Source organism: Phoca vitulina, unplaced genomic scaffold (genome assembly GCF_004348235.1).
Source record: "Phoca vitulina isolate PV1807 unplaced genomic scaffold, GSC_HSeal_1.0 scaffold16, whole genome shotgun sequence".
NCBI classification, from domain to species: domain Eukaryota; kingdom Metazoa; phylum Chordata; class Mammalia; order Carnivora; family Phocidae; genus Phoca; species Phoca vitulina.
The window spans coordinates 22,797,329-22,823,751 of NW_022589719.1; the positions used below are offsets into that span (position 1 = coordinate 22,797,329).

A 26,423-nucleotide genomic window follows, 5' to 3' on the forward strand; every position below is an offset into this window, starting at 1 on the left:
GCTGTCACGTCTGGAGGAAACAACATAGCCTGTCTTGACGAAGCTCCTTTTACCCCAGCTACCTGCTATGGCTGCTAAATCCATATCCTCCTGACTCATAGACTATAGCCCCGGAGTGAGTTTCCTCAGGAAGCCCAGGACCACTGGGACTGCTTGATCCCGGGGGCTCTCATTGTCCCAGGACAACAGAGCTGTGACCTCCACCCCAGGGACCAGCTGTTTTCTTGAAACAGCCGGGGAAGTTGCTCCCTTGGAGGAAGCTGCTAGACTGCCAAGGATGGGAAGGGAAACAGCACAGCTGGGATCCCGCCAGGGTAGATACCAGTACACCTGCACTCCTGGGTACAATGCTGAAATATTTCCGGGCCAGCTGATCAGCAGCCACTGCTCTGAGCCACCCCACCCCGGGAATGGCCCCCCTCCCGAGCCATCCAGGCCCCAGACCCAGCAGTTAAAGGGGCAACACCTGGCACAGGAAGGGGTCACCGGGACTTCATCCTGACCTCTGGACGTTGCGTCAGCAAGCCACACTGCGTGTTAAATATTTTGAACATCACCCCTGGCTATAAGGTGCCTCATCTCCACCAACTGAGTGCAAATGAACCACTGAACTCAGTGTTGACAGTGATAGGGTGACATGAGTTCTAAAAGCTCGAGACCGGCCACTGAATCACCACCTCCACCTCCTTCTCTCTTGTCCCCCAAACCAGAAACGCTTGGCTCCACCCAGGCCTGCCCTCGGCCCTTCAGAATGTCCTACCATCACGCCCAGATATTATTGCACTCTTTTATTTACAGAAAACACAGATAAAGCATTTCAATGTTCATTTAGCAAACTGATCCACTCTTTTTTTTTTTTTTCTTTTTGGCACAAAGAAATATCACAGATGGACCCCAAGATCAATCAGAAACCCTTAAGATTTATCAGCCATCACTGGTCCAGGGGCAGCCACAAGACTCAGACGGACAGACAGACAGCATCACCACAGACTGGAAAAAATAAACAAGGTCCACATTCACCTCACAGTAAAACCCTGCTCACCGGCAGGCAAGGGCAGGCCGGGGTGGGTGTGGGGGGGGGGAGAGTGGGGGGCAGATTCTCTGCTCCAAGGGGGGCAGTGGGCATTGGGGGCAGGAAGCAGGATGGGGAGGGATTAGACACCATTCATAAATTAGAGAGAGGTGACCTTTTTGTTTTTAACCTCTTACCTTGTGGAAGTAAGACAGTGCAAAACTACCATACCCTGACCACTGGGCCACTGGAAATGCTGCAGAAGTTCCATGGTTTGGGGGTATCTCTCCTCGTGGGCGCCCGTGTGTGTACATGTGTGCGTATGTGAATGTGTGAGTGTGGTGCTTGTAAACATTGTCACCATCCACGCAGAGACCCAACAGCCGTGTGTCTGAATGGGATGAGCTGGGGGCTCTACCCCGCTTCATGCCCCCTCCGCCCCAGTGATTCCTGTCCAAGACATAGTGCAAATTTCAGGGACAAAAAGAGGCAGAAGGAAGGGGGGGCGGGGCCTGTTGGGGGTCGGGGGGCAGGAAGGACACAAAGACCGGGCGGGAGAGGGAGGGGGAAATAAGGCAACAGTTAAAAACGGTCCATTTTATCAAAACTGACACCATGTGCCCCTCACCCCCGCCCACGGAGCCCTCGTCACGAGAAAGGGCGGAAGTCCCGCTCCTCCACCAGGCTGATGGAGGGGTTCTTGAGCTCCTCCTCCGACGTGGCCATCTTGTAGCCCAGCTGCGCCAGCACCCGCTGGCAAGCGTTCTGGGCGAAGGCCACAATGTCGTAGGAGAGGCGGAAGCGCCACTTCTCGGCCGTGGCCGCCGAGTTTCGCACGGTGCCGTATTTGTGCTTGCCCAAGGTGGGGTCGCCCCGCGTGTTGTTCTGGATCCAGCGGGCCACATGGCTGTCCAGGGGGATCCCCAGGAAACCGTAGATCTCCTCGGTCTTCTTCATGGGGTTCCTGGCCAGGTCCTCGTAGCGCACCAACATGTACTTGCCCTTGAGCCACGGGGGCCGCATGAGGCCGGTGGACACGGAGTTGGAGAAGTCCTCGCACACCGTGGTCAGCTGCGTCACATCCAGGTTGTAGGGCTTCCTCCCGGTGCCGTACCAGAGGCGCCACAGGCGGTAGGTGTCGCGGAACGTCTCGCTGCGGGAGGCCAGGATGCCGCGCGGGTCTCGGACCAGCTGGATGACCTTGAGGTTTAACCGGGGGTCTTCAACCAGGGCCCGCAGGTCGTTAACCTCGGGCACCCGCACCGTCTTGATGGCCACGTGGCTGCGCTCGCGACAGGCCTCAGCGGCCACCGTCAAGTTCAACAGGCCGCACTTGCGCACGCAGTCCCCCTCCTCCAGCACCAGTTCGGGGGAGCCCGGGGGGTCGCACACGGGGCGGGAGCACAGCACCCTGCTGGCCCCGCGGCGGAAGATCCTGTCGGTGGTGTGGTTGACGGGCGGCGGCTTGATGTAGTTCTCCAGGAAGTAGAGGTCACAGTCATAGAGGCTCCTCAGGAGGTCGCGGCTGGCGCCCAGCATGACCCGCCGGTCCGCGGGGCTCTTGCCCTGGGTAAAGCGGGGGATGAGCGTGTTCTGGACGTGGTAGAGGGGCTCGAACAGGTAGAAGACGTCCAGGTGCTGGTTGAAGAGCTGGCCCACGAAGGAGGAGCCGCTGCGCGTGGTGGCCAGGATGAGGATGTGGGTCTTGCGAGAGAGGTTGTAGGCGAAGGTGGGGCCCTCCTCGCAAAGCCGCTCGGCCAGCCCCGCCTCCGCCAGCCCCGGGCAGGTGTGGAAGGACTTGGCGGTGAAGGTGCGGATGGCGGTGTACTGTATGGCGATGGAGGCCAGGGCAAGGAGGAGGACGGCCTTCCAGGAACATTGCATGGCTAGGCACCTTCATGGGGCTGCTTCTCCACCATGCGAGGTCTGCAGGCAAAGGTGGGCGGCATTCAGGGAGCAGCCTGCCGCGGGATGCATCACTGCGCCAGGGGCCCCAGCCTGCTCCCTTGGACGGGCTGGTCTCCAGGGTGTCCCCAGACCTACCGGATTCCCTGCCCGATGCTCATACATGCGCCTAAGGACTGAGCAGCTTCTAAGCTAGACTTTACATTCTCTGGGGACTCCTGGGAGCTTCCGGGGACCGAACAAATTGACTCCCCACATGCAGAGTTTAACAAATGCTGCAGGGGACTTCCATCATGAACCTGGAGTTCCTTAGTGGGGCCCCACTGTGCAAGAAGCTAACTTCCCCAGGTCACACACTCAGGGGCCCAGCAGTTCCTGCCTCGAGCCATTCTCCTGCCACTGCCTGTCACCCCTGCCAGCACCTCTGGGGCCCACCTGCATCTTCCACCCCCACGAGCAGGCACCGGGTTCCCCACTGGGCATCTTTCCTCCATCCCCTGCCCACCCCAGGAGGAAAAAGAGCTCCTGTCCTGCACACCATGAGGATCCGTGCACTGGGCCAGGAGAGGGGGACAACTTGTCAAGCCCACCACCCCAACTTAGGGGTGCAGGTGACCAGTTACCCAGATGAGGACTTCTGGGACCCCCACGGTCAACGAGAGTCAACTGGCCCAGAGCAGAGAAAGATCCAGGGGCTGCTGAAAAGCATCCTTTCCCAGGCCCCAAGCACCCTCCAGGTTTGCTCCTGGCCACTGGGGCAAGGGGCAGGTGTGGGGCAGATGACCCCCACTGACAACAGAGTGAACTGGCTCCTGGGTGGGGTGGGAGGGGCCCACCCTGGCTAGTCCTCAAGGGCCTCCACCGTTCAGCTCTCAGCTGTCTGTCCACAGAGCAGAATCTGCCACATATGACCCAGCAATGGCCCCAGAGAACCAGGCAGGATGGAGAGAAGATGAGGGGGTGGAGCAGAAGGGGCATCTCAAGAAATGGAGAAAGCAAAGGTGGGAGCGGGGCAGGGGGGCAGGGGCAGGAGAGCAGGGAAGGTCCAGAGCAAGGTGCCAGCCTGAGCATCTGGAAGTCGCCCCCAAGAGAGGCTGGCTCAGCTCCCGGGCCCTGGCAGAGGGCTGGGGCTGCTCCCAGAGTGAAGGCAGGAAGGGCTCCACCACTCACCAAAGAGGGGCTGCTCCGAGCTGGGGAGTCCGCAGCTGCCAGGTCTCCTGGCCTAGCTGGCAGTCCCAGCCTATGCAGAGGCCCTGTGAGCAATAGACTGTAGAGAGAGAGGGAGGGGGAGCGTTCTGAGGGGGGGGGTCGGTGTGTCAACATCGCCCTTCCCACCCCTTCCCTCTTATGTCCTGTGTCCTCACAGACTGCCCCCCCCCCAGGGCCGGCTGACAAGGGCCCTGGTTGCTCTCCCAGATCTATCACCGATTCAGGGCTCCAGCTATCCCAGGGCCACCTTTTATCCCAGGGGATCTGGCCCCCTGACTCCTGAGCCCTCCACCCACCTCCCCCACGCCCTACGCATCCCTTCCTGGCAAGTCCGAGTCCCTCACACCAGGACCCAGTGGGCAGGGAGCTGGCAAGCCGGCACCCCCAGCTGACCAAGAGTTGGTGCCCCACACAGGCAACCACCCCGGGGAGGACCCCCCACACCCGCCATCCAAGGGAGTTGCAAAGAAACCTACTGGCCACCAATACCTTGAGGCCTCCCTAGCTCGGTTCAGCTCTGGTGACCAGACTGACCCAACCAGACACAGTGCTCGGCAGCCAACTGTGGAATGGTATGAGAGTCAAAGTTATTCCAGAAAACTAGGCCGGAGCACAGCCCCGACTGGCTCTGCGTTTCAAATCAACAGAGCAGCCTGACCCTTCAAAATTTGACTTTCTCAGTGACTCCCCAAGAGGGGTTCGGTGGAAGTCAACAAGGCAGGGGGGCTCACCCCAGACCTCCAGGTGGAAATGGCAGCTCCGTCTAGATAGCCCAGACACCGAGGCCCGCTCGGGAGGGACAGCTGGGGCGGGAGGCTCTTCTTCCAACCACACCAGAGAGCAGAACGGCTACCTAAAACTCAAAGCAAAAGTGGACCAGGGAGCGTTCCTGACTTCGATGCTGTCCGCGGATTCTAAGTTAAAACACCAAGACTGTAGCATTTTTTCGGTTAGCATCCGTCGAGTACTCCCTAAGCCCTTTACCTTCATTCGCTCATTTATTCCTCACAGGAGCTTCATGTGGAAGCCAGGATTAGCTCCATTTCACAGGCGAGGAAGCTGAGGCACAGAGAGTGGGGTGACCTGCCTGAGCTCACATGCTTGGTTTAACGCACATCTCACAGGTTCCCCAGAGCCCACGCTCTTTCCCTCTGAGGAGATTTGACCTTGTTCCTCCAGCTTACATGCACTTGGCCTTCAAACATGCATTCGATTAATGTCCCAGGCCTGTGTGTAAATCGGCAAGAGAGAGACCAGGTATTACAAGGGTACAGACGATCTGTAATGTAACACTTACAGATCCTTCCCTTTGCTGTCCGGCCTTGTTGATCAAGGTCTTGTCGATCAAGACTCATGGCTGAGGGGATAAACTTGTGCTTTGTGAATATTCTTCCCACATCCCGCTATTTGGCGTGACTCCTTTGGGGGAGTGGTTCGTGGATCCTCACTTCCCAAACCCGCTGTGCTGCTTGGCTCAGCCAACTCCAGACACCACGCTATTCCTTACAGCCTCCTCTGGGAGGGCAAGGTTCTCACTCCCATTTTTTAGATGGAGAAATTGAGGCTCACAGACTAAGCAAATGTGCAGAAGCAAATAAGGAATAGCAGAGACTCGAATCCCTCTGTGTCAGACTCTTAGGCCAGTGCTCTGGTCCCTTTACCATCAGCTTAGTGAAGAAGAAACAGAGCTGAAGCAGTCTGGTTGCCTCTGGAAGGGGCGCAGAGCTTGAGCTGAGATGACAGTGAGCCAGCTGAGGCTCTGGATCCTAGGAGTCCTATTTTAAGTCTGAAACTCCACTCAGTACCTATAGGGAAGAGTACCATGTCACCAGGTGGCAGTAAATATGGGAAGGACACAGTCTAGACTCTTGGGAACCTCCAGTGTGATCAGAGAAAACCACAGCCCTGACCACACCCCTCGTCCCACCCCTACCTCACCCCAGGGCCACAGAGAATGCTGACTTCATCAAAAGGGTTCAATGAGGTGCCCAGAGAAAACTGCCTCTCTGCATTAAATTAGATTCTCCTGCAAAATGCAGGCCCACCCTGCCTAAGTGCCCCAAAACAAATGCCTCTAAAGACAGGTAGGGAATACCATTAATAATAGTGTAGGTAATATTTTTAAGTTATTTAAGTAAGGGTCTACAGTTGCAACGCCCCAATGCACATCATTAAGATGGACTCTCTTTGTACTTATTCATAAAGATCTGTCAGATATTGAGCATGATCCAGGCACTGTTCTAGGAACTATGGGGGCGGGGGGAACATGAAGGAAGCAAGCACTTACTGGGCATTCATGATGTTTATCCCAGGGGGGATCACAGATTAGGGTACAAGGTGGAGTGAAAAACACCTCTCGCCCTCACACTAACCCTGTGTGGTTGATGTTGTCATATCCCCATTTTACAGATAAGGAAGCTGAGGCTCTGCAAGGTTAGATGAATTTCCCCAGCTCACACTCCTAGTAAGGGGTATAGCCAGGATTCTAGCCCAGGCAGTGTGCTCTGGAGGCCATGCTTGAATCCTCCTCCTTGACCCACTACATTTAATCCCCTTTGGTCTCCACCAAGACAGGAAACAGAAGGCTGAAAGAGATTTCACTTAACTCAAAGATTCTGGTACCAAAAGGAGAATTCACCCATCCAGGGGAGCATTTAAGTTTCTCTCCCTACCACCTCTCCCCACCCCAACCCAGAGAAACTTTTAAGGCCAGGATTCAAAACTGCTGCCTTGGCTAATAAATCAGGAGTAACTGAAGAATCTCGATGGTATAAATCCCTAAGAAAGTGGGACTCGGGTTCACAAGGTATAGTCTGAGCATCCACGAGGGGACTGTGTCCAAAGGCCCAGCCACAGGCCATCCCCCTGCCTCCCAGGAGGGCAAAGCGAGGGCATGGGAACAGGAAGATGAAAAAAGTCAGACCCTCCTAGAAATGCCCCCCTCCCTCTCCTGCCAGCCTGGCAGAGCTGGGCTCAGGACTGGCCAAGCTTCCTTGGTATGCTGGAGGCATCTGCCCTGAAAACCAGAGGCCCCAGGGCCAGGTCCCACTGTTCCCAGGGGAGCTCTGGCCACTGCAAGGAACTCTTCAATGCCCTTGTCCTCCAAGCCAGCCTGCAAGCCCCACGGCCCCTCCCTGGGCTTTGAGCAGCCTTTGGCATGACCTTCCTCCATCTCTGGGTAGTCAACATCCAGACAAGCCTTAGACAGAGGAGCCCAGAATCTGTAACTTGTGTTGGAAGGCCGGGGAGTTGGTGAACTACCAGCAGAAAGCTCAGATTTCAGTGTCAGCCACGTTCAGATTAGGGCACAGGGTGGGAGTGAAAAACACCTCCCCACTGGAGAACTGGAATTCAGACCTCAGGGCTCAAGCCATGGAACCACACCCACCCGGATATCACTTAGCAGGTGTGTGGACCTGGATTCACTAGCGGTCTCTGAGCCTCAGTTTCCCGACCCATAAAATGGGTATAACCATAGTAGCGGTTGCAAGAATTTAAAGAATTTGAGGCATTTAGTCAATGCCAGGCATAGAATACGACACAGCCTCCTGCTTGGGACATGGGCTCTGGCAAAAGCCCCACTGATGGCCAGGTTTCTGAATCTCTCCGGGCCTCTGTTTTCTCACCTGAAAAATGGGGATCATTTTAACATTGTGAGGACTCACATTTAACATTGTGAGGACTCACATTTAACATTGTGAGGACTAATTAACACAGTGCCCGGCATAAAGCACTCGATAAATGTACATGACTGTTATCATCATTAAATGTCTTGTCCGCTTTGTGTCTCGCATAAGCACCTGAGAACAGATCTCACCGACTCTGACAGTGAGACAGACCCTCCTCCTGGCTGCGGTGCCCAGACCTCCGCCTGGCAGGCTTCTGCTCACTGCCCCTTCTTCCTTCCGCTCCTCTCCCAGCCTGAGAACTTTCTGCAGCTGAGCCCTGCAGCGGCTTGCCTGCTGCCCTCTAGTGGCCACATCCTGCAGTACAGCCTCTTAGCCCTGCCTTCTTAGCTGGGTTCGGAATTCGGGGCCTCTAGCTGTGGCCTCGTGTGAGGATTCAGCCAGCGGAGGTGATGTTGCAGGATGCCTTGAGGTGTGGTGATGACACCCCCACCCGAGCTGTGGCCTCTGCTCTGTGCACCCACACTCCAAGAGGCAAGCAGCAACACGCAGCCTCACCTCATCCAGAAGGCCTGTCCTCCCAGTCTCATTCCTCATCCCAGAGGAAGGAACACCGAACTTAGTATCACAGGCAGGAACGGCCTCTGCTTTCTCTGGCTGGGTGACCTTGGACTCATCCCCTGGCCCCTCTGTGCCTCGATATTTCCATAGATCCAGCTACTCTAAGGGCCTCCGAGCTCTGACCACTGGGGTTCTCTGGTCCCAGGAAGGCGCCATGCTCCATTTTCAGAGTCAGGACCCCCCTCACTGCTGGCAGGGGGATGGTCCTTTGGGAGCGGGAAAGCCCCAGTCATCCTCCAACAAGATAGCTGGGCTGGCAGCTGGGCCCCATCCCCTCAGCCCAGTCCACGGCGGCCCCCATGGGGCCTAAGAGCCAAAGGGCTCCGCCCTCTGCTGAGTTAGCCTCCCCCCCCAGCCTCAGCTTCCACTCTATAAAACTCCATCCAACCCAGAGCTGTGGCTTTGGCCTCTTCTGGGCCACAGGCCCCTTGGAGAGACATGGTCCCTCTTTCCAGAAAGATTCATTTGTATCTACAACTTTACACACAATCAGAAGGCTCCTGGACCCCCTAAAGCCCACCCATGGGCACCTCAGAGGCTTCAACCCCCTTACGAGCAGTATTCTCCCCTGCCCTAGGATTTTCTTTTCAACTGCCCGTACCAGGGAAGCCTCCACAGATTTGTATACACTGAATGCAGAGCCATCGCCCAAGATAAAAAAGCTAGAGCCAGAAAACACATGTGCAAGGGTAGGTTGCTACTTCTTGTTTTTAAAAAGGGGATGCGTGTGGGGGGGAGTATTTATATACATGCATATACAACCACTGATCTGGTAACCCCAGCTGCCCCGGTGGGAGGGGCGAGGAGACCGCGGTGGGAGGAAGGCAGCTCACACTGAGCCTCTCAGTTCCATTTGAGTTTATTAACTTTCTGGGAGAGAGCAAAGCCACCCCATGCAAGACCTGGAGGGGTGGGGCATTGAAATCACACTGGTAACTCACTGTGCCTCCTAATCTGCCCCCCAGGGCACTGCCAGCTGGCTCTCCCCTCCCCCACTTCCAAGGCACCAGGGTCAAAGTCACTACCTTTCGGCCACAATTGGGCTCTGTCTGCTCAGGCAGGCGGCGAAGGACAGCAGTCAGTGGGTGCTGCCGAGAAAGACAGGGCAGGAGCTGAAAAAGAGGGAGACCTCCCAGGGGACGTGGGGCTTCGGAGAGGAACGGAAGCCTGAGTTGGGGAAATGACTCCCCTCCCCACTTTTTCTTCCTAAAAACAGCTTGTGGAACTCTGAGGAGATAGGGAGGGCAAAGAGTAAAGATCCTGAACATGAGATTTCCAACCAGCCTCAGGAGCCAGTACGGAGGGGCCCTAGGCCCCGGAGCCCCAGGAACTGGAACAAGGGGCAGGGGGAACAGGATGGGGAGGAAGGAGTTGGCAAACAGGCCTCTGGGAGAGACTGCAGAAAGGAAGTGCTTAATCCCTGGGTCTGCGGTAAGCGGTAGCCAACAACCCACCAGAGATGTTTGTTTAGTTAAAGCTAAAACATATAAAACAGCAAGGTATTTTTTTTCTTCCTTAAAAAAAAAAAAAAGTGAGGTCGTGAAATGAGGTAAGTGAAAAACAAGGGTATGAAAGTCCGAAAGAACTAGAAGCCAGATTAGCATACAAGAGCCAAGACACTTCTGGGCTACCCAGATGGATCAGAGCTACCTGGTGGCCAACGGGAAAAGGGAAATATTTCATTTCATGTTTCATAGGATCCATGAGATGAGAATTACACCATCTGCTCAAGAGATGCCCAGCTATTCCTGGTACTAAATCCAGTAAAAGATTTCTCCCGAGGGGTCTCCTAGAGAGAGCCGTGAGCACAGCCTGCCATTCTCAAGAGCTCGTACCTAATAAGCCCGAGGACAAGTTTCATGGGGCTGTGTTCCAGAACATCCTTCAAGGTGAGCGGTATGCCAGCACATAATTCAGCCAGTGCAACCTTCCAGGGAAGGAGATCCCATGGGGTCCAGAATCAGCCTCTGTGGTCTGGGTCAGCCCAGGGGAGATAGGAGGTAATAGTACTTCCCTTTGGGGTGATGCCCCCACAAGTTGAAACACTGGGAGGCCTGCAGACTTTCTCCCCAGAATCTGCACCAACACAAACAGGGTGTTTGTATACAGTCTTTAGAGTCCCCGGGCCCTGGATCTACCCACGGACCCCATAGGCAGAACCCATAGTTCCTTCAGGCACCTTGAGTGGGGCAAGTTCTCACAGTCATGGTTCCAGAAAGTGACTGACTGTCCACCAACTTTTCACCCTCAGCAGAGACACTCAGCTGCCTCTTAGGAGCTCTGGTATCTCCAGAGCAGATCCCTCTGATGTCCACACATAATGACATTGGAGACCCCCTGGGTGCCTCAAGCGTCCTTGAAAAGTTACCCACAGGTGTAACTGGGTGGTATTTGGGCATCCCAGCTGTGGGGCCGGACAGGCCTGGGTTTGAACCCCACTGCTACGGCTTGATGGCTACGAGACCCCGAGCGCGGCATGTAACTTCTGTAGACCTCAGTTGCCCTTATCTGTGAAACGGGAAAGGTAGTCACAGAACCTTCCAAATATTTGGGTTGTGAGACAGCCAAGAAACATCAAGAGCCTAGCACAGTGCTGGGCACAGAGCACGTGCTCATTAAGTAAGAATCAGGAGTGTGATTTTCAAGAGCTACTCAAGCCTACAGACCAGCTGTAATGGACTGAAAATGTTTAAGGAAGTAAAAACAGATGCCCCAGCCTCCTCCACCAAAGCTCGAACAGCCTGTGTGGTTGGAGACACTTGTTGTCGGGGTGGCAGAGACTGCCTCGCGGTCCTGCTGTGGGCCCAGCGGGTTGGCGGGGTCCTGGCCCGACCCAAGGAAAGTTTTCCCCAGCAGTGGGGAGAGTGACTGACCACCTGGCACAAGGCCCCAGTGTGCCCGGCGCCTCACAGAGGAGGAGGACGGATGAGTCAGAAGGGCCCGGTTCCCTCAGGCCGGTCCTACCACAGCCTGGCCTGTGGTAGGCGGACCCTTCTGCCCCGACACTGGGCGGAAAGGCCCCGGTTTCCTGTCCCCCCCACCACCACCACCCCTCCTCAGCAGCCACAGCCAGAGCCCGAATAGTACTGAGGCTCCACCCCCTGGATACCGGGGCTTCGGCCCATCCTCCCAGCTTCTGCTGGAGGGGCTGGCAGGGGGGCCATCTGTCCCCAGATGCTGGAGTCTCCAGCCTCCTCCCCAGCTGGCCCCTGGGGAGGAGGGCTGGGCATGGGAGAGGCTCACCTGAGCCTCTCACACAGGATGGAGGGGGCTGTGGGAGCCCATACCCAGAGATGACCCCGGTCCTGGCTCACCTCAAGTGGGTGCTACCCGCGGGTACCACTGCCATCCTCCACAGATGAGGAGCGGTGAGGCACGGACAAATGAGGGGGTCGATCTAGGTGTGTGCAGCTGGTCTGTGGTGGGGTCCAGATTCGAGCTCAGCTCTAAGGACCCCCAAGCTCTGGCCCTAACCACAATACATAAGCTCCCAGGCCATGCCCGTGAGTAAGAGCATCACCCTGCACCTGGAGACTAGGGCAGGGACAGGGTGTGCCAGGGCCAAGATGGCTGCCAGGGTCCTGGGCATCCACCCTGACCCAGACCTGGGCTCACCCAACACCAGTTGACCATCTCTAAGGATCAGGTCCCCGGGGTGTCAGCCGGAGGGATGGGGGCTGCCTAAGGCCCTGCCTGCCTGATTCCCTGGCACCCCAAACAGGTCTGTGCCACCTCACCACTTCCCAGGGGGCTCTCCCTCCCCAGCTGAAGGACAAAAAGGAAGATTATCATAAAGACTGGAAGAGGTCATGGGTGTGGACACGGCTGGTGCAGTACGACACCTGACAGACAGCAGCCGAAGCACTCCGGCTAGGCAAGGAGAGGGAAGTGTATTTTCTTGGCCAGAAAGCCCAGGAACGTCCAAATCCTACGTAGCCAAGAGGATGCCAAAGAATGTCTTTATTCCCACCTGGCCTGAAATGGTCTAGAATGGGGTTTAGGGTTTGGGCTCAAGACCAGGATAAGGTCTCCCTGCTCCCTAAGCCTAGAACTTACCACTAGCCCACAGCTGGATGCACAGATGCCCCTGTGCCAGGATGCTGGGGAGGCTCACCCTGTCACCCTTCTGTCTCCTGGACAAGACGTGTAGGGAGAGCCACCCACTGGGAGCCATCCATCTGAAATCGGATGAGTGTCTCTGCCCCCACATCAACAGGTACCTCGATAGGACATGATGGCTGCTCGCTGAAGGCCTAGCCCCATGTGATGAACCTTTCGTGCCCACTTTATTGGACCCTCTCTCCAAGCTTGGGAGTCAGAACTACAGCCGGATCCATGACACAGGTGACAGACAGAGGCTCCCAGAAGTTAAGTGACTTGCTCCAACAGCTCAGAAGTGGCGGGGTGGGGAACTAGACTCAGGCTATGAGGCATTGTGTGTGAGGTCCTCAACCTCTCCCAGGTTCTCCCTGAAGGCTTCCGCTCCTTCCCCCTCTGACCTCCTAAAACCCTCTGTCTGAACCACCCCAATTAGCTCTCCTGACCCTATACTTATGCCTTGAGTAGGAGCACCATAGCAGCAGGCAAAACCCAGACCTTGGGTCCTGGACAGCCTTACTCTCTCTGATCCCCAGGTACCCAGGGAGGGGAGCCCACACCACCTCCCAGGGCCGGGGAGGGGCTTAAATGAGATCTGAGCATAGTGCCTGGTTCAAGGCAATCACTCAATTAATGATACCTTCGGAATGCTGGCTGCAGACTTGTCTGTCTGTCTTGCTCATCTGCCTGCAGAATCCCTGAGCGAGAGCAGCAGGCCCTCCATCCATCCCCACCCTCGCTACCCAGCCTGGGGCCTGCAGCACGCGGGCCGGACTTCATGGGCACGAAACAACTCGCCGCCCCCAGCAGAGACCCAGAGAAGGGAAGAGCTGTGCCCCGCCCCCCATCCCAGAGGAGGAGACGAGCTCTCCCCACAATTCCCAGCTCCCAGCCTTCCAGCTCTAATCAAGGAGCAAACACAAAGAGGGAATCTCTAAACATTTAGAAAACGCGGGAACTCTGTGCCCCCACGTGGCGCCGTGGGGATTTATAAAGAACAAATCACGCCTGACAAACTTGATAGCTTTCTTGATAGAATTACAAGACCGGTAGATGAAGGAAATGCAGGCAGGGTAATATATCTTGATTTTTAGCAAAGCATTTGATACAGCGCCTCAAGTAATCTTACAAAATTAATTCAAACAGACTTGGCCCTAAGCACTTGTCATGGGGCCGAAAGCAGGAGGGGGCAGGTCCCAAGGGTCCTGAGTGGAGGAGGCGAGCCCAGGGGGAAGGGGCTGCAGGACAGAGTCTGGGAGTGGGGGCAGGGCTGCCCAGACCCGGCACTGGGTCAGATCTTATCTGACATCTTCATTAATGATCCTGAGAGAGGGAGTAAACAGTCCGTTAATGAAATTTGCAGAGGATATTAAATTGGAAGGTGTTGTGAACACCAATGAGGACAGCAAAGCGGTCCAGAGAGACCTGGCGGGGGAAGAACCTTGGCAGGAAACTGCTATTTGGGGGAGGGGGGTTGGATGTGTGGGCTGGGCAGCACCTGGGGCCACCCGGAGAGCCAGGGAAGAGGGAAGGGCATCCCCACGGCTGGGGTGGAGCTGGGAGTGGCCGCAGCTAGCTGGGGTGCGGGTCACAGGAGCAAACCAGAATCTCCGTTTTCCCATCTGTAAAACAGAAGAAAGGGCTGGTAGATCCGGAGGGGTCTCGGAGAGCTGGTCGTGATGGGGCGTGAGGGAGGGAGCTCGGAGCTGCAGTCCACCTTAAAGGAGGGGAGCAGGGGTTGTCTGCAGGCCAGGGAGAGGACAGTGGCAAGGCAGAGAAGGGCTGGTGAGGGAGACTGGCTGAGCCACCCCTAGTGCCCCCACTGTCCCCGAGCCAGGGCTCCGACACGGCCGGGGCAGGTGCTTTGGGGTAAGGGGGCCCCCTCTCCCTGTTGGCTGGACGATGACACATCCGCTAGGGGCCCCAGCTAGAGCCCCGAGCTGTCCAGACTCGCAGGGTGTGCTGGGAACACTTCAGCAATAGAAGTTCTCACCTGGAGGGTGGAGTGGGGGAGGGCAGAGTCTGTTTTCTTTCTGGAGAGTTCCTGATCCCACTTTCATCAGGAAGGAGGGGCCTCACCAAGATCAGGAAGAGCTGCCCCATCCCAAACTCTTCTCTCTATCCTCAGAGCCTGGACCTGTCCTGTCCCTCTCCCTCTGGCCCGATCCCAAGGAGGCTGAGGCAGAAAGCTGCCCATCCATCTGGACTTGGAGAATTTGTTCCCACAAGGCTCCTAGACAGGTGGGGTTTGAACAGGAGCCAGGCCTCCCTAGCACGGTGACAGGCCCTCAGCAACCTAAATAAATGCTTTGTGGGAGGAAGAAATGGATGGCTGGTTCCCAGCCGGGGCGGCTGGGGGAGGCTCTTCCAAAGCAAGAGGCCAGCCCTGCCTGATGTCAAGACCACCTGCCCAAGAGGATGGACCCAGGTGACCACACAGGCGGTGCTCCTTCCAACCCCCTGAGTTAATAATAATGACACTTACTGAACATTTGCTATGGCTCCATTATGAGTGCGTTCCTCATATCAACATATTTGACTTTCACAGCCCCCCAAGAGGTAGGTGCTCTTTCCTCCCCATTTCACAGAGGAGGAAAGTGAGGCATAGGGTGGCAGCGATGAGCCTGGACACCTAGCCAGGAGGCCCATGGAGAAGTAGCAGTCTGCCAAGAGCCGCAAGGAAAGCTGAGCAGCTCCCGATGGGGGGACCCCAGTGTGGGGAGCGGCAGCCCCTCCTGCAGGGACCCCAGAGCCTTGCCCAGCCTCTCCCTGCCCCCATCAAAGGGAGTTGGCCCAACTCCTGCCACACTTGTGGAGCCCGATTTTACTATATGTTTCTCTTCTCCCCCACCACTGCTGCGCTACCCGAGTCCTCAGAACAAGTCTGTTTCCATGGAAACCATACAGTGACTCAGGGCTTCGGGACCTTCTCTGAACCAGATTATGAATATCAAATGCTCCCTCCCCGCACCAATGCAGAGTGAGTTAGAAAAGTAAAGAGAGAGCCACAATGGGCAAAGGGAAGGAGACAGGGGCGTGGGCAAGGGGAACCCAGAGGGGTACAAGCCTGCCCCCCAGTGAGAACCAGCCTTCTGGGCCCCTCTGCAGACTCAGGGGAGCACAGATGTCCACCTGTCTGTGTCTGCAGCCAGCAAACACGACCCCTACATCAGCACCATGAGCACCACCCTTCCTCGGGAACTAAGACCCTGTGGGTGGGGGGCAGGGAGGTAAGGGGGATCTGCATCCTTCCCACTTGGGGCCTGAACGTGGCAGAGGTAGCTGAGAGGCCAGGGAGGAGGAAAGCTGTCTGCAAGAGGAGCTTGACTTTCAATGCCGAGGAGGAAACCTCTGGCCAAAAGCACTGCAATATTTAGCAAAGAGGGAAATTTGGATTTTAGGGGGGAAATGTGTTTCTGCTTTGAGATGAGGAGGCTGTTAAGTATATGTGCCAGGCGGGGGGGCGTGACCAGGATTTCAAAGCCCCGGCAGGGTTGGAAGGATCATTAGCAGAGACTTCCTCCCCGTTGCCCCCACCCTGGCCTGGCCTAGGGCAGCTCACCTGTCCCAGTGGAGACATAGCAGGGAAATGAAAGTTCACAGTGCCAGGCTCCTGGCCTCCCACAGGGGGCTAAGGCCCAAGGGCAGCAAATCCACCCCCTCCTTTCCCCAGCTGCTCCCTGAAGACCCAGGAAGGAGGGGAAGAGAACAGGTTGGCGGCTTGATACCTCCCTGGTGAATCCAATGTGTGAGTCATGTCGGTGAGAACACTTGGAAAAAGAAACAGGGTCATGGTGATGCCTGTGAGTGTCCCCAGTTGCTGAGGACTGGAGCCTTGGAATCGCCTGCCCAGGTAAGGGCTCTGTCTAAGACAGCCAGCCCCATCGTAAGGGATCCAGAAAGCCCCAAAGATGGGTACCTGGTCCCTTAGCCCCCACCAGCTTTCCTATTAATGCATACAGTTCCTTTGCCTTGCCAAAGCAGCTACTTTCGCAGCCAGGGGGCCTGCCTCCTGCCCCTAATCCTAGGTCCCCTCTGCTCCCAGCCCTACCAGCCCTCCAAAAGATGCAGGGCTCAAGGCTGTCCTTCTCAGGAGCCTTCTGCTTAGGAACAGTGTTTAAGTCCATCGGAAGGAAACCTGCACCAGAGGTGAGGAACCTAATCCTGGGAACCCGCAGGTCTGGGATGGGGGAGGGAGCACCCTGGGGCATGGCAAATCAGGCTAAGGTGCCACCCTAGGACGATCCTCAGGTCTTACCTTTTAACCCCTAGCATCCTGGCCAGGGCTACTTAGGGCTATTACTGTGAAAGCAAGCATTGCGCTCCTGGAGCTTGGGAGGAGCTGCTCCGGGGTGTAACCCAGAGAAGAGCAGAAGGGTGGTTCTGCCTTCGCGTAGGGGTCTCTGCACCATCCATCCGGCTCAACGCTGGGTGATTGGTGCGGGCTCGGAGCCGGGCCGGGGGCAGGAAGCCAGGGGCAGCCCCCTGCCTCCGGGCGCAGCCCTGGTTTGGAAAGTTGGTGCAGGCGTGGGACCTCAGGGTCTCGAGGCGCCTCAGCAGCCCCGAGCCGGGCAGACTGTAGGACGGTGAGCCCCGGGAAGCCCCCGAGTGCGCTCCGCAGCCGCCGGGAGCGGGGCGCCTCGGGGCCGCCGCGCGTCTCAAGTTTGCTGCCCTCACCGAATGGGGGCGGGGAGGGCTGGGGTGGCCGCGGCGCTCACCCGCCACCGGCCCCGGGGAGCCCTTCCTGCGCCCAACGCGCTGCTGGCCTCCACCCCCGCCCCACCCCCCCGGCCCGCACCGCCGGCAGCGACTGTCCTCGAGCGGAGGGGCGTCTCCCACCGCGCCCGCGCCCCTCCCGCTGCTGCGGCGAGGGTCCGCTCCCGCCCGCCCGGGGCCCGCCGGGCCCGGCCGATACCTGGTGGGGGGCGCACCGGGAGCCGCTGCAGCGCCCAGCGCCGGCTCCATCCTCGGGTCTGGAGTCAGGCTCGCCGGGGGCCGGCGGGTGGCGGCGGCGGCATCGGCGGCGGCATCCTCCGCCTTCCGCGCCCTCCTCCTCGGCCTCCCTCCTCCCTCCTCTTCCACCGCCTCCGCGCGCCCCTCACGGGCCCCTCTTCATGGCCCGGGGGCGCGAGCCCGGGGCGGCCCGGCCAGAGCACAGCGTTCTCCCGGGCAGGGCGCGGGACTGGGGACCGGGGTGCGAGGGCCCGAGGGGCGCCGGGCCAGGGGCCGGGACCCAGCGCGCCGCAGCCCCGGGCGCCGGAGGAGAGCAGCAGCCGCAGGCGCGGGAGCCTCTCGCCGAGCGCCCGCCCGCCCGCCTTGCGACCCGAGCGCGGAGCGGCGGCGGCGGCGGCGGCGGCGGCGGCTATAGCGCCGAGCGAGCGGCGGGCGCTGCGGTCCGGGCTCCGCCCCCCCGAAGCCGCCCGCCCCTCGGCTGCCGCCCGCCCCCTGCTCTTCCCCACCCCTCCAGCGCGCGCCCTCCCGCTCCCCGCGCAGTTCCGCGCGGCCCCAGCCTCCAGCGCTCCGGACGCCCCCTCCGCAGGCCGGCTCCCGAGCCAACCCCCACCCCCGCCCGGAGGGAGCCACACCCACACCCCGGGGTTCAGGGGGTCGGCTGGCGAGGGCGGGGGCCGCCCACTGACACCTCTTCCCATACCCTCCCAGCCCTCCCACCGAGGGCGCTCACCGAGGGCCTTCGGCCTGAGTGCCCCCCAGGAAGTCCGGCTGGGGCCCCAACCTGGCCCCGGGCCCAGATGTCCTCTACCCCGTCCCCAGCCAGCACAACGGAGGGACTCCAGAACCCAGAACGGGAGCCATCCACCTTTCGGTGCCAACACCCCCAATACACACCCCTAGCCCGTTACCCTCCACCTTTACCTCGCAGATGTGGAAATGAATCATCTGCCCTGCTCCAGTTATGCCTCTTGGGCGGGGTCTAGGGGTGGCTTGGTGGGGGCACCCCTAGGTGGATTTGCTGGGGACAGTCTCCAGGCCAGTCCCACCCCCTTCCCACCAGACTGCCACGGGCACTCCTAGGTGGAAATGTGCAGCCACTGCGGCCCTTCCGGAGGGGAGATCTGCTCTCACAGCCAGAGCCAGCAGGCTGAGCACCTCAGTCCTTCGTTCTTTGCACAAATATTGATTGAACATCTCCCGAAGGCCAGGCCTACATTGGCACCAGGGACTCATTGGTGACAAGACAAACGGACCCCTGGCCTCTCCGGAGTGGAAGGGAAAAGCAGGCCGAGTACCACGTGATCAGCAGCCCCTGGGCTGGAGAGCAGGGCAGAGAATCCCAGTTCTGCCCCCACGGAGGCCTGTTTCCTCATTTGCAGAGGGGTAGGTGGTTGTACCGCCGGACCCCGTGCTGCTCCTCAGCTCCGACCAAACAATTATCTTCTCAGGCCGGGAAAGGCAGTCAGCTTCCATCTGCACCCATATCTGAATCTCGGATTTCCAGCTGTAGCCTCTCCATCACTCCCAGACTCGCCCCAGAGCCACGGAGGGTTTGAAAACTCCAGGCAGCCTGGGAAAGCCTTGGCACCTGTTTCCTGGTCGGGATAATGGAGATCGTGGTCCGGATGATGGAGATCCTGGTCCTCACCTCCTGGGGCCAGATGGTAAGATGCATGTAAGCACTCAGCACAGTGTGTGGCACATGGCGAGTGCTTAATAGTTGCACCGTGTTGTTACTGTTACCGGCTGGTGGGTGTTCAGGGTAGCCGTCACTCACTCACCCACCCAGGGGATCATGGGGGCCCTGTACTTCTCTGGGGCACCCAGGACTCAGACCATCAAGAAACTCTCTCCACCTAGAACCAGATGGTAGGAAGGCCCCCGCCCCTAGGATCCCACCAGACCAAGGGTCATTTGTCTTGGTCACAATTGCAAATTCTTAATTGTAAATCCACCCCCCCAGCCCACCCACCTCGAGTCTGGCAGCGGATCCCCATCAAGCCGGGGTGTGACCCAGTGTGATCCCCGATCACCTCTGGTGTGTTTTCCTGCCCTGCCTCTGCCCCACCTGCCCTCCACCCACCGCAGCCAGGAGGATGGCAGTTCTGGTCCTCCAACCCGATTTCAAGGTGACTAGATCCGTTGCCCAGCCAGCCCCCCACAGAGTGGCAGTGCTCTGGGATGGCTCACAAGAGTGCTGACCTTCCAGAAGCAAGGACTTCATGTTTCAAAATTCCATTTGTCCCTCCGTAGAAAACCAGCTTCTAACAGCACAGAGCTGAGCCATCAGAACCTGCACTTTCACCCAGAGCTAATCCCTCCCTGAGACTTCGGCCTGACAAGAATAGTCAGGGTTTAGAGAACACCTTCTCTATCTCACACTCTCAGATCCAGCGCCTCATTTTTCAAATTCTGGTGTATTTCAGGTGGAAAGGAGGGAAATGTACATCTGGCTGACATGAAAAGATTGGTGTGGTTGTAATGTAAAGACAGAGTGGAATTTGGAATTTTTTTTTTTAAAGAATATTTAAACTCTAAAAATAGACATAGGTCCTGGTCTCAGGAACACCAAGATTCTGTTTCCAGTTTCCTGAAATCTCCCAATTAATAACAAGCATGCGTGTTTCATGCGCACCTACTGTGCACACCGTACTGTGGCAAGTGACATGCCGGGGGGGCGGTGGGGGGGAGAAGAGGCAGAAAACAAAAGCAGAGACCTTTGCTTGGGGAATTGGGATCCCAGACAGTGAAGTGGGAAAGAACCTTCGTGGCCAATGTGATCAAGTGCACAATAGGTAGCCTTGGAAGTCAGAGGAAGATGAAGTCTTGGGGAGTTGTTCAGGGAGGGCTTCCTGGAGGAGGCAGCAGTTAAACTGAGGCTTGAGGGATGGATAGGGTATAAAAAGGCAAAAGAGCAGGAGAGCCTGTGAGAAGCAGCAGTAGCCAGACTGGGCTTATCTGTGTGATAATAGAAAGGTTAATATTAGTGGCTAATGTTTGAGGTCTTACCTCGTGCCAGGCGCGCTGTGCTGTTTGCTTTGTGTGGATTATTTTGTTTAACCTTCAAAACAACCCTAGGAAGGAGGTGTTCCCATTCCCACTTTACAGATGAGGAAATTGAGGGCCAAAGAGTTTAAGCAGCTTGCCTAGGTTTGCAGAGCTGCTGAGCAATGGAGCCAACCCCGGAGCGAGCCATCTGGCCGCGCACACTCACCCCTCTGCCAGGCCACAGTCAGCCAGCCCAGCTAGTGCGGGTGCCTGCAGGGAAGAGCAGGAGGAGAGGGCCTTCAGAAGCCCCCAGGTCCCCAGAGGGGTTTTCCTGAAATAGAGCCCCCAGGCCCTCCTGGAGAATTCTAATATGAAGCATGCTCTTTCCTCTCCTCAGCATGCAGGCCCCTGGGTGTCTGGAAATTGGTTAAGGGATTTGGGGGCTCAAGATTTCAGTTTTTTAATATCTCTTGCCGGTCCATCTGGGGGCATTCTGTGCCACCCACCTTGTGATTTCAGTCTGTTCTGGGAGATTGATGGCCCAGGCTTTGATTTAAGATGTGCCGCCGTGGTCCTCAATTTCCCCTGTCTCACCTGTGACGCTGACAAGGCAGCAAACCCCGGGAGGATGGCTCCTGGCTCTTCCCAGACTGCAGGCTTGAGAGCCCGCGGCTCCTGTACGGAGAGTTCTGACCAGAAAATCTGGGTAGAGGCGGGCAGGCCCAGTGGACCTGTCCTCTGGAGACTCAGTTTCCCCACAGATGAAATGGAGGGCCTGCTGCTGAGGAGGGCCATTCGGGAGAGAGTGGAGGAGCCCTCGGAGGCAAGCTCACCCAACTCCCTCATTTCACAGATGAGCAAACTGAGACCCAGAGAAGTTAAGTGACTTACCTTCACTTCCTACGGCCACACAGGAAGTGAGTTGAGCCTTCAGTTGGGTCTCCTACTTTTCAAAGAATACATCTCTTATATACCTCTTATCCCCTACTTCTACCCTGCTCTGGATGAATTCCTCTTCTGGATAAATCAAGGGACCTGAGCTTTTTGGGGGTTGAAATAAAACAAATATTTGAGGGTCTTACCGCGGGCCAGGCACTGGACTGGTCCCTCAGATATATGTGATCCCAGTTTTTCCTCATAAGACCCCCGCGCATCCCTGAGCGCAGAGGTCGCCAGGCCTTGCCGGGTCCTGGATTCAGAAAACCACATCATTTTGGCAAAAATTCAAAATTCCTGTTCTTGCCCTTTCTTGCCCAATCAAGTCCTCAGCCGAAGCCCCTCGAGAAGCCACCCCAGTGGCCCACCTTCCGGGGTTTCTGTGAATCCCTCAGAGGAGTAGAGCGTTGCTCCCAGACCAGCCTATGCGCTGGCCATCTGTCGAGTTTGTCTGCTCTTGCTCTAGAACTTGCCAGATGCCACGGGGTGTTGTCCTACCTCCCGGATGAGAACCCTGGTGGGGAAGCTAATGTCCAGGCAAAGGGGTGACTCCTGATGCCCCCAGAGCCCCAGACCTTGGGTGGCCAGAGGCGAGGAGGGCAGCATCTTAACACAGGGGTCCGAGGTCCCCAGGGCCAGGAAGCACAACTGTGCAGGCCCCAGAACCTCTCGACAAAGAGACTGTCCTGCTGATGACTGCGCCATCTAACCACTGGCCTCGAAGGCGGGCCAAGGGGCCAGAGAGGAGGACACCGCTCCCTCCTTACTCCTTCTCTTCTTGGAGCCACTCCCAACAGACAGTCCCTCTCATTCTCCAGTTATAGAACAAAATGCCCCCGGTAAATTAGAGGATGTCAACAAATCTTGGTGCAGGGGAGGAAACAGGGAAACTAAGTGATTTCCTTCTGGTAAGTAGCCAAGCCACAAAATACGTGCTGCCCAGACCACCCTGGCCAGCCCAGGGCTCTTGCCCTTCTGGGCCTGGTGGTTGGGAAGCAGGAGTGGTCCGTGTTGGTCCTCAGCCAATCCCCCAGGCTCCGTCATCCTTCCTCTGGCATCACATGGTCCAGCACTGGTCTTGCCAAGGCCAGTCTCATCCAAGTCCCCCAAAGTTTCCGGGGAGGAAGGTGAAGTCAGAGAAGGCCAGATGTCCACTTCCTGCTGAGGGAGGAGCCTGCTCCAGCTGCCTTCTGAAGAAGAGGTCCCGCATAGATGTTGACCTTCCCTAAGCCACTCTGCTGGCCATTGCCACAATCACCCCTGGAGGCCCAGGCTGAAGAGAATCAGGTGGCGCTATTAGAATCCAGCTTGCGCCAGTGCTTCCCAGAGCCTGCCTGCTGGGGAAGCAGAGACATGGCCACAGGGCCTGTGTTCATCTGGAAACTTCCGCCTCAGGTTCCCCTCACCCCAGGCCCCACCGGGTACCCCACCGGAGACACCCAGCCACAGAGCTATGAGGAGATGGACAGACTGACCAAAGGTAAACAAGGCCTAAGGAGTCTGTGTCTGATCTAAAAATAGGGTACAGGGAATATCTCACAGGCCCTGGGACTGGGAAAGGTGGTGAGAGTTGGGGACGGATAGAAGAGGATCATGGGCTGCAATTAAAACTCACATCCTGGGTAATTCCCAGGCCTCTGTTGGAGTATTTCCATGGCAAGGGAGGCTGGCCCAGAGACAGGATCCTGGGAGGGCTGGGCTCCCTCCCCTGCTCCTGCCCACAGTAGCCTCAGCCCCTGGATCAGACGGTTCAGACCGGGCGCATGGTCCAGCGGAGAACTGGCAAGGCACACGTCGAGACCTAAGCTCTGTGAGGCAGGTGCCCAAGCTGGCAGGGATAGGAAGGAAGAGCAACTAATGGTGTGTGCTGGGACTTTGGGAGGCCACCAGGAATCTGGCCCAGACTCTAGGGACATGGGCTTCCCAGAGCAGCCAGGAATTCCAGTCTGGGGACTTACCTGAGGCAGGAGGAAATCAAGCCCCTAGGAAGTCTGGATCCTTGTCTGGTAAACCCTTGCCCCCACCCTCTAGGTTCCCCCCATCCCCTCACTTGCCTCCAGGCCAGCCCCTCCTTGTTCTGCCTCCTGACCCCATACCCCTCACCTGCCCTCATTCTGCACCCCTCATTACCTCTTGCTCATGGGGGCTCACCTCATGTTGGCCCCCAAGGCAAACCCCCTCCCCAGGCCTGGCTGCTGCTGAGAAAGTAGGAAGCCCTTCTGGTACATTCCCTGCTGGCAGATGGTGAGGAGTAGGGAAAGAGTGGGCCCTGCACCAGATCTCACAGGCAGCATTAAAGGGCATAAGGTCAAGAGATAGGTGCCAAGACCATCACTTCTGAGGAATCCGGGAGAAGCTCCGCAGGTAAGTGGACAGACTCATCTTGTATGCCAGCACACAGAAGTCCCACACTGGGGAGTCCGGCCCAAAGGCAAACACAGTCCTAAGTCCTGGACCAGTTTCTGGGGTGTGAGCCACCTGGCAGCAGAGGCCTGCTTCTAGGTGGTTCCCTACAGGCCAGTTCATCCCCCAGACCCTCAGGATCCCCACGTTCATGCACACCAGAAGGGGAAAAGGAATAAGCAAGCATTCAATGCCCACTTCCCTTTTCTCACCTTATCCCCATTCCTCATCTGCCCCCAGCCTCTCAGAGCCAAGGTCACCGTGTACGTCAGCAGGTGCCCCAGGCCCTGGCATTCCAGTCAGGAGGCCAAGTAGAGAATGGGAGGCATCCTCTGGGCTCCCCCCCACCCAGGCCTGGATCAAACCAAGGCTCTTTCCCTCCTCCCTCTGGGAAAGGAGGGGAAGTGGGTGTCCTGCCAGGTGTGGTCAGCCCTTGGTCAGGGGCCCATGGGCACCTCCCACTGGACAGCCCAGCCCTGGTCAGTGCCATACAGGCTGGCTCTGGGCACTCAGCCCTGGAACAATGGAGCCATTCACACAGCCTGGCCTTTGCACAATGACCCTCTTGGTCTATCCCCATGGCTAGACGATGTGTGAGTGAGGAGGAGGGTGTAGGAGTGAGTGAGTGAGTGAGTGAGTGTGTGTGTGTGTGTGTGTGTGTGTGAGAGAGAGAGAGAGAGAGAGAGTCTGAAGGTAACTGGAGAGCCCAGGCAGAGGTAGAAGAATGAATACCGACCAGGGACTTAAATAAACCTGACATCCATCCTTTGTTGGACAATTACTATGCCGGGCAAGTGAGTCAGTTCCAACATTGCGCCCATTTTAAAGATAAGGAACCTGAAGTGAGGTTGAGAAGCTAGAAGTCAGAATAATCAGAACTTCTAGTCAGGGCTTTAGACTGGGAAGCGGCACAAGGGAACTTTTGGGGTAATGGAAAGTACTCTGTTTGGGTGGCAGTCACCTGGGTATATACATATGCAAACATGCATTGCACTGTCCACTGAAGATTTGTGCAGTTTGCTCCATGTAAATTATATTTCATTTTTTAAAAATGACAGTACATCCACAGAAGGGAGTATTACCCAGCCATAATTAAAGACTAAGGAAGCTCTTTGTATACTAATGTAGATTGCCAAGATAGACTGTTAAATGAAAAAGAGCGACGTGCAAAACATGATTTTCCAGATAGTGTGCAAACACGTCTTAAAATACTCTCTATACATATCTGCTTGTGTGTGTTTAGATCATCTCTGGAGAGACACACAGAAACCGTGACTGCCTCGGGGAAGAGAAGTCACACTGCTGGACACGCAGGCTGGAGGAAGACCTTCCACAATAAACCCCTTCCTTAACCCACGGGAGTGTACCACTTCTTCAAATTCAAACACCAAGCACAATTAAAACAAATGATACAAGAGCACCAGAGTTGCTGATTCCTGAGCCACCATGCCCACTGCTTCAGTGTGTTTAATTCCAAAGTCAAACTCCAAACATTCCAAAGCCCCCTCCCCTCCCCTCCTCATCTCCAGCCTGCCTCCCCTCCTCCAACCCTGCCAGACTGCATCGGGCTGTGGCTGCCCCGCTAGGAAAAGCTCATGGCTGGGCTCCACCATGAACCATCCAGAACCTTCTGTGGCTTGAGAGTCAGGCCAGCCGGCCCGGCCGAGCTGGGGCTGCAGAGGGGCCGCTGACGTCTCAGAGCCCAGCCCCCCCACGGCCCCGTGAAGGAAGTTGGGGGCTGCGGGCTTGCCCTCCAGCCGAGGGCAACTGTCCAGGTCCCCACACAGCCCCCTCTCCTCGCTCTGCTGTCACGGCCTCGTGGGCTCCCCTCCACGGCGTCTCCAGGCAAACTCAGTGAAGACCCAGGCCGAGGAGGCCAACAGGTGCAGCCGGAACCCTGCCCGGCTGGGTTGGGGGAGGGCGGCGAGCGGCAGCCTTCCACCGAGAAATGCAGGGCTGGAGCTCACTGCCGCTGAGCGGGTGCTTCTCCAAAAGTGCCTGGGTTCAAATCCCAGCTCCGCCATCTCCTGGCCATGGGACCTCAGATCAGTCACTTCGTCCCTTTGTGCCTCTGTGTCCTCATCTATGAAATGAAAAACAATGATGCCTCCGGCCCCATCAGGATGACTGTGGGGGGAATGAGATGCTGAGGAGCCTCAGCCCTGAGCCTGGAGCGAAGTAGGTGGGTCTTAAAAAGTGACTGCTCCCTCCCACTGAGTAGCATCTTCTGAGCAGAGCCCGTATAAAAATTCATAAAGTGCTTCCCAGACAGGGTGACCGAGAGGGAGGACCTGCCCCTCCCTGCCGGGGCTCCGAGTCCCTCCTGGGATCCCCCCTGCACAAGGGTTGTCCAGAAAGCGGAAAGGGACAGTCAGGGAGGGCCCCAGGAGGTCGAGGGCTTTGGAAACCTGGTTTCTAGATCTCGGGGACAAGAGGCAGGAAGGCTCATGGGGCACTGGGGCCATCTTCAGGTCTCCAAGAGTTACCACAGGGAAGAAAACGAAGACAAAAATAGTGGGAGTTTGGGCAGGACAGGTGTGGGCCAGTGTCTCAGCAGTGTCGCCCACCGGGTTTTCTTCACCTTACCAGATGCTCTGTGTTTCCGGGCCTTCAGGGCCGACTCACACCCCGCCACCGCATGGACCCCGGAGGCTAGGACCGACCTGGGCAGG

The 26,423-nt window shown here is 57.3% G+C and overlaps 1 protein-coding gene and 1 long non-coding RNA gene across 6 annotated transcripts; one reads left to right on the forward strand and one right to left on the reverse strand.

Annotated features, from left to right (window-relative positions):
* Window positions 1–773: 773 nt before the first annotated feature.
* CHST1 (carbohydrate sulfotransferase 1) lies at window positions 774–17,775 on the reverse strand. Of its 5 annotated transcripts, none has more exons than XM_032413984.1 (4): window positions 17,387–17,775; window positions 4,616–4,688; window positions 4,088–4,184; window positions 774–2,938 (listed from the first exon to the last, which is right to left on the reverse strand). In XM_032413984.1, the coding sequence occupies exon 4, from the start codon at window positions 2,894–2,896 to the stop codon at window positions 1,661–1,663; it is 1,236 nt and encodes a 411-aa protein (XP_032269875.1). In that variant the 5' UTR covers window positions 2,897–2,938; window positions 4,088–4,184; window positions 4,616–4,688; window positions 17,387–17,775; the 3' UTR covers window positions 774–1,660. The 5 variants fall into 5 exon arrangements, with proteins under 5 accessions (XP_032269875.1, XP_032269873.1, XP_032269874.1 ...); XM_032413982.1 differs by lacking the exon at window positions 4,616–4,688 and adding an exon at window positions 4,858–5,040; XM_032413983.1 differs by lacking the exons at window positions 4,616–4,688; window positions 17,387–17,775 and adding exons at window positions 4,858–4,979; window positions 9,399–9,597.
* On the forward strand, window positions 13,923–25,153 carry LOC116638233. Its single transcript, XR_004300667.1, has 3 exons — window positions 13,923–16,620; window positions 18,873–19,088; window positions 24,995–25,153. It is a non-coding gene; the product is annotated as an uncharacterized LOC116638233 (long non-coding RNA).
* Window positions 25,154–26,423: the final 1,270 nt, after the last annotated feature.

Bases quoted from the DNA above. Each gene is read 5' to 3' on its own strand.
- CHST1 (XM_032413984.1), bottom strand. From the start codon at position 2,896: ATGCAATGTTCCTGGAAGGCCGTCCTCCTCCTTGCCCTGGCCTCCATC.